Here is a 7,556-nt window from a genome sequence, read left to right as displayed (position 1 = left end):
GGGGGGGGGGAGTAGATTAGATCTGATTTATCAGAACACTTGTGACAGTTAAATTTTCCCGTCTTTACTGATAATCCTGTTAGTGCATGTGGTGTGCAAAGATAATACATGTAAATGCAAAACAGAGACATCTTAGTCATCAAACGGAGCATCGTGATTTGTTAGTATTACTGGCAGTGATTGCAATACTTGGTGCTTCTCTATGTAAAAAAGTGATATGGTTGCGTAAGGGGGTGAAATGAGTCAGTGATGCTGTGCTGAGCAGGGAAGAAACTGGTGACTAACGGTAACACATAAGCACATTTATGTACGCACATGCACACACACGTAGGCTACATGTCTTTGAAAAGGCTAAGGAAGCAAAAGAAAAGAAAAGAGAGAGAAGGAAATGGAAAAAGATGTCATTGTTGTTGAAACACTCAGTGCCTCTACCTCCCCAGCTCCTTTTGTTTTTCCTTTTTCTCTCCATCAATTATCCAGAGAAAGTGTCTGTTGTCTCCCTCTGTTCTCTTCCTCACACTGATAATGAGTAACTGTTCAGTGTCAACAAGAGCTCCTCAGACCTCCACTCAGTGAGTGACTGAGTGTGTGTGTGTGTGTGTGTGTGTGTGTGTGTGTGTGTGTGTGTGTGTGTGTGTGTGTGTGTGTGTGTGTGATAATCCTATGTAATAATGCCTGACAACGATTTTTTTTTTAAATGAGAGAAACTGATGTTTAAATAAGAATTGAGTTCACTTGACATGTTGGAGTTCATTGTGTGTTCTGTGTCCTGTGTCGACCAGCAGAGAGCAGTGTGGAGTTGTGAACGTTTGAACTGACATCTTACTCCATTATTTATCATCTGTCTTGTTCTAGTTGTTGTTATATGTTTTCAGTGGTGGAACTCAGTTAAGTACATTTACTGATTTACTAAATAGGATTTCAACCTGTCCTTACTTTCACCTGAGTATTTACATTTCCATACTTCTACTCAACTATATTTCAGAGGCGAATATTGTACTAATGACTCCATGTTTATTTGATAGTTTTAGTTGCTAGTTTCTTTTCAGATTGAGATTTACATACAAAACATATGGTGCAGTTTTATGAATCATACAACCCAACAATATATTAAGTAATTAGCATTAGCTCCTCATGCAGTTACTGCATTAAAATGCTGCTGTAATGCTGTGACACTGACAGAGGCTGGTTATACTTTTGTACTTTGAATCAATTAAAAGCTTGAATCTGAATTCTACTTCCACCACAGCGCTTTTTTTCTTATTTACTTAAGATTTCTGCTCCTTTTATGCATGATTTGCTATTGTGTTCAATAGAGATGTCTCCTTTTGTGTGCCAGTGTTTGGGATTGTGAGAGGGAGAAAATGAGAGCAAGAGAGAGAGAGAGAGATTTTGTTTGTACTGACCCAGGCTGAGGGGATCTTGAGTGTGTAGTGTGTATATGTGTGTTGTCAGAGTTTTAGAGAGTTTTGCCCTGCCAGCTGTGTAAACTTGTGCTGGCCACACTGCGACTGTGTCAGCACCCTCAGACGGAGGCAGAGGAGAGAGGCAAGAAAAGTTGAGGAACAAGGAGAACAAGTTACACTGAAGGGTAAGATATATGTTGATGGGAGATAAAAAGAGATGAAAAAGAAAGTAAAGAACTTAATCTTAATCTAGATCCCTCATCTCTGTCACTGTGAAAGCTTCCAAGAGCCGAAGCTGAAGTGATTTGAGGTGTTACAGAAAAGAAGCACAGCACCCAGCACAACAGAGAGAGGAAATGGAGGAGGAAGGGGGAGAGGAAGGGGGAGAGGAAGGGGGAGAGGAAGGCTGAGAGCGGAGGCTGGTTCAGTGGAAGTCCATCCAGACAACAGAGACAAGGCAACGTGTTTACTCACTCTTTCTGCCTATCACGCTGTCATTCATTCCCGTCAGTCACTCAGGCACTAGAAGTCACTGAGTCATGGTCAGATGACTTTCTTTTTTTGTTTTTTTGTTGTCCCCTCTTCAGACACTTCAGTGGAGCTTTATTTATCTGGACTGATTAGAAAGGCATTTTAATGTTTGATGTTTTTTTCTTTCTTTATCCATGAGCTCCAACCATGAGTCAGTGCTAAATATAAACATACTTTAGGTGGAGTCTCATTGCATTTTTACGTGTCAAGGAGTTTAAGGAATTTTGTCATGCTGAGTCACAGCAAAGGTCTGAGTCACAACATAGCACAAGTGTTGGGGGGGACGCCATTTTCATTTTTGGTCACTTTATACTTCTATTACACAAGATTGAAGTGACAGCTGTAGTTATTAGTCACTTTTCAAACATGATAAGATTATAAAATACAATAAAAAAAACCCTTATAAAAACATTGTGTCTATTTGGGGCTCGGCTCCTTGTCATGTTTGGGATGAGTTGAGACTTTTCCAGACTGTAGATAACTGTATAAAAAGTAGTTAAAACTAGCTCCACTTCCACCAGCTATAACAGTAAAATGCCATTTATGTATTGATGCATCTATATTAACAATATAATCATGTAATATGATAATTCATCAGTCACAGGGGGCAAGTACTTTTACTTTTAATACTTTTAGTCCATTGTGCTGTAAATACTTACGTACTTTTACTTTATGTACACTCTTGAATGCCGGGCTTCTACTTGTGAAGCTTGTCTTGGTACTTTCAGTCAAGTAAATTCTTTAGTACTGAGCTGTCAGTGATTGAAAGAGGACTCCACTTGGGTGTTCGCATGTGTGTGTGTGTGTGTGTGTTGTGATGCACGTCCCTCTGCTACAGAGCAACTTCGCCGGATGCTTATCTGGCATCAGTGTTTTTCTAATGGTTGTTTATTCACCTGAGAAAACAGGATGTGAAGTCTGACTTCATGCTGCAGCTTTTAACTATAAGAAACAACTTTCTTCACACTTTGTACAATATTAACTGCTGAATCTATTTCTACAGTGTGCATGTGTGTGTGTGTGTGTGTGTGTGTGTGTGTGTGTGTGTGTGTGTGTGTGTGTGTGTGTGTGTGTGTGTGTGTGTGTGTGTGTGTGTGTGTTTGTCGGAGCACTGCCTGGTCCCAGATAATCCTCTTCACAGCAGCGGCAGTGTTTTACACATGACTGATTCTTATTCCTACTCTCAACTTGATCTCTCTCTCTCCCTCTCTCTCTATCTCTCTCTCACACACACACACACACACACACACACACACACACACACACACACTCCACATAATTGTTACACATTTATTATGGGTTGACCTTTGCCCTGCTGTCACAAATGCCACCAAGTTCTGCTGCATAACACAAAAATCAGTAACTTTATGAAAGCATCCACTCGTCTAAACACCGGATCCAGTAAAGTTTAATGCAAAAAAAAAAAAAAAAAGTCTGTGTATCACGTTTTACAAACACAGGGATGCATCAACACAGTTCTGGGAACAAATTCACAAAGAAGTTGAAGGAAGGAAGGAATTTGAAATGAAACCTCAGGGACAAATCGTGGCAAATGTCTTGAAACAATGAGTTATCTGGATTCTCTGTTTGAAGACAGTTTGGGATTCAGCAGGTCACAAACGAGACATGATACCAAAAGTCATGGAAAATAGCGGCCACTGTCAGTCATTCTTAGAAACTCTTCTATAGCATCCTCCTCTCTATCTCAGATTTCCCTTTTCTTCACATTCTTCCACAGTCAAATTCTCTTTAGTCAGAGGGCAGGTTTTTTTTTGTTTTTTATTAAGGGGGCTGGGCCACCAAGGTATAACTCCTCCCCTTCTGGCTGGGATGGATGTAGGGAGTTAGGGAGAGAAGGAGGGGGCAAGAGAAAGAGAGAGAGAGAGACAATAGACTTTAATCACTCATGTGGTTGAGAGCTGTTGGCAGGCTGAGTTCCACGCACGCTGAGAGGGAGACAACAACAAAAAAAAACAGAAGAGGGAAAGATTGAAACTGTATGTGGTGTACGGTGTGTGTGTGTGTGTGTGTGTTCGGTCAGTGGAAGGAGAGGAACAGGAAGGGAAAAGACTGAGACGGACAAATTGAGAGGAGAGTTATCATCAGTGTCACCTCTGAGCTGAAGACAAGGCAGTTAACAAGCAGACTGAGAAGAGAGGAGGAGGTGACCAAAGCACCACCTCAAGAGATCTCTCCACACTTCTACACGTCTTCATCCACCCTGCTGTCCAAACTGGAGTATGTCCTGCCATTCCCGTCACCCCTGCCGCTGATCCAGATGGTCAGCATGATCTCCCACTACCCTCTGGCCACTCTCATGCCTTGGCCTGCGAGTCCCCACCACCACTTTCCCAACCTTGACTGCACCCTGCTGCTGGAGGGGGAAGGAGGCGTCGCCCTGCAGAGGTACCAGCCTCGGTACCCGGAGAGCAGCCCACGACACTGGGTGAGTACAGCACATGCAGTACACGGCAGAATAATTGCGTCTGTTTATCGAAGTCTGTATTTATTTCTGGGAGGCACAGGTAGTCCCAGTCTTGTTAAACAGTCTGGCAGATGTTGGCCTTCGCTTGAATGGCCTTCCTGTGCTTTCTGTTGTTTGGAGAGCGAGTGAGGTGTCGCAGGGGATATTTGATGTCAAAAGGTTTTGATAGATTCAAGGATGGGAATGGGAAGTGGGATGTGTTTGGAAGATTGAGATAGCAAAACAAAAAACAATTCACTGAGGAAAAGGGATGGAATTACAGATAACGTGAGAGGCAGAGTGTTTGTGACTCCTCCAAGGTCTGTTTGTTGGACGTCTGTGGCGCCTGTGAGAAAGTAGAAGAGAGTGACAGGAGAAGAAAAATGTGGGAAAAGAGTGTGTATGTCTGTAATTATGTGTGTGCATGCATGAGGTGTTTGACTACAGCTGAGGAGTCAATCAAAGCAAATCTGTAGCCGGACTCAACAGTTCTGGCCTGGTTGGCAGTCACACGGTCAACTCACCGAAAACGGGGGTCATTTTAAAACCAAATGAAAACTCAAATCAAATACATCCAAACTCCTATCAATTTGCTCAGAGATCGGCGATTGGTTTGTCACTTCACCAGTGATTGTCCCGTGTTTTTTCAGTTCCTCTGTTTGACTCCTGCTCAGTGAAATTTTATGCAATAAGTTGACAGCTCATAGTGCAAAAATGAAAACTAGACAGTAACCTTTGGTGGCACAGACGAGAGGACAGCTGACCTCTTGTGAAAGGCAGTAAATTGCCATTCACTGTAACTACCGCTTAGTATGTGTATGTGTGTGTGTGTGTGTGTGTGTGTGTGTGCGCGTGCGTGCGTGCGTGCGTGCGTGTGTGCGTGCGTGCGTGCGTGTGTGTGTTGCTGACTGGTCAGAGTTCACAGAGAAGGCATTACTCACTTTTCTTCAGAAGCCATAACGCCTGCGTCAGCCAAAAGTAGAGCTTGACATTTCTTTACATTGCACTTCACGTCAGAGTCCATGTGTTTTGTTTATTTGCTTCTCTTTAATTCGTCTGTGAGCTCGCAGATTCCTCATCACACGTGATTACCAGAAAACAACCTGCAGTGACAGCTTATTCCAGCTTAGTTGTGGCTAATTGTTTTCCTGTGCACGCTTGTGGTATTGGGGACAAAGTGAAAATATTTTTGGTGTTTACAAATGACGCAGGGAGATTTTGTGAGAAGAGATGCTGAGGTCTGAAAACCGGCCTGCTGAAGTGTCCTTGAGCCATACACTGAATCCCAAGCTACTCCAGTGCTGGTGGTCTGAGACATCAAAAGGAACATTTCCAATCAGGGATCAATTTATTACCTCAATACCCCATTATACTTAGTTCAAAAATAAGCTAACCCTCTCAATGAGTGATTCATTTCATGACAATATAGCTCATCTATGTAAGTTTCTGTCACATGACTGTCACACACAACGGCGGTGCCTCTGAGTATGTGTTGAGTGCTGGGAGATCAACCTCCTCGCTGCCTATCTGACATCCTGACGCGTCCTCTCCCGTCTCACAGCACTGTTTCCGCCAATTGTTTCCAGGGGTAAGAAGACTGGAGGTTAGTTCGCAGACGCTCACGCTCTCCGCATGCTGCGAGGTTCATCACCGCATGCCAGAAGTTAATTCCATGTGACTGTTTTTACAGTATTGAGTTGTGATTGTCCTCACAGCTGGGCTATAGACAGCAGTAAGGGTGATTAGAAAGAGGGGTAAATACCTTCCATAAAGTTGTACAAGTAGAGGGAAAATCACCAGTTGCATAACCATTAAACTTGAGGTGAAATTTCTACTTGGGTCCTGCCATTTTGCAGCAGCTTCGCAAACCATCCCATTGTCACAAAGTACGCGCACACACTGCACCTTTCTTGTGATAAAAGGCAATAATTGCATAACCTCTCCACGTCTTCTTTTCTAAGTCCATCAGCTGGCCTGGCTGGCTCAGGACACTTTGCCTTTACTGCTTTCATGTGCTCCTGCTCCACTAACTTTTTGCCTATCTGCATGATATTATGAAACCATGCCCGTCATAAAGTCAGAGATTGGACTCATTACCTCTGTGTAATGACCCTGTTGTGCAGTTATAGACTGCTGTCAGGTCCACAGTTCAGGTCAGAGACGAGAGAGGAGTGCTGAGGTGTCGGCCATTATCAGCGGTCCAATAAAGGGCAATGAGACTTCCACATGACCACACAAGCAAAGGGACAGAGTGATTGACAGGAAGATGGAGAAACTAATGCTGATACAGACACTTCATACTTCGCAAAGAATAAACTTAAATATTCCAAATAATCCTGTGTTGTTCAGGCTTTGGAGGATGTGTCAGAAGAGGGAATTACAAAGGAGATGACCGAGTTTGAACCCATCTGCACAGAAGTGAGAGTGTCAACAGCCACACACACACACACACACACACACACACACACACACACACACACACACACACACACACACACACACACACTTTATCAGCAGGTTATAACAGTACATTTTACTGCTCTAACTGCATTTCAAAGTTTGCAGTGTTCTTTTACAGCCTTCTCCCTCTCTGTCAGTGATAGGGTGATATAATTAAGTTGCAGCCCGATCAATTAAAACTCCAGCTGAGGGAATATTAACTGCTCCCTCACACCAGCTCACAATTACCAGCAGGGCAGTTCAATAACCTCATTCTCTGGAAATGCAGAAGTGACTTTCTACAGGGAAAACAGGGACAAGGGAAGAGAGGGGGGGGGCACAGAGATTTTTGATGATGGCGTGTTTTCCATTGAAAAAAGTGAGATAGCTGAGTTAGCACTCCTCCTTCCTCTTTCTTGTCTTTTTGAACAGAGAAGTGCACGTTTCAGGCTGATGCTCTGTGACGTCTCAGTGTTTCCATTCCTAAAGTGTTTTTTTTTTGTTTGCGTCTTGCTAGTCATGTGTTTTGATGACTTGACAACGATTTCAGAACAGTTTGTGATTCATTCATCCGGCTAAGACGAGTTCTGTAGCTTTTGACTTGTTTTTTTTTTTTTGCAGCTCTGTGGTTCAATACCCCGTTACATTTTACAACAGCAAACATCTGTAAAGCACCATCAAGAACTCATGGACAGGAATGGGTTTCTTGAATAACC

The 7,556-nt window shown here is 43.0% G+C and overlaps 1 protein-coding gene across 1 annotated transcript in view; it reads left to right on the top strand.

Moving 5' to 3' along the window:
• The first annotated feature begins 3,781 nt into the window (after window positions 1–3,781).
• rgl1 (ral guanine nucleotide dissociation stimulator-like 1) overlaps window positions 3,782–7,556 on the top strand; it is a 22,551-nt gene continuing 18,776 nt past the window's right edge. Inside the window, exon 1 of the mRNA XM_023408059.2 lies at window positions 3,782–4,383. Coding sequence (XP_023263827.1) covers window positions 4,216–4,383 — 168 coding nt within the window. The 5' untranslated portion in view covers window positions 3,782–4,215. The remainder of the gene's footprint in view (window positions 4,384–7,556) is intronic.

The sequence above is a fragment of the Seriola lalandi genome, unplaced genomic scaffold (genome assembly GCF_002814215.2).
Source record: "Seriola lalandi dorsalis isolate HSWRI2012SDOR001 ecotype SW California unplaced genomic scaffold, Sedor1 jcf7180002054353, whole genome shotgun sequence".
Classification (NCBI taxonomy): Eukaryota; Metazoa; Chordata; class Actinopteri; order Carangiformes; family Carangidae; genus Seriola; species Seriola lalandi.
Note: the sequence above shows the minus strand (reverse complement) of the source record. Positions and strands in the feature narration are given on the sequence as shown.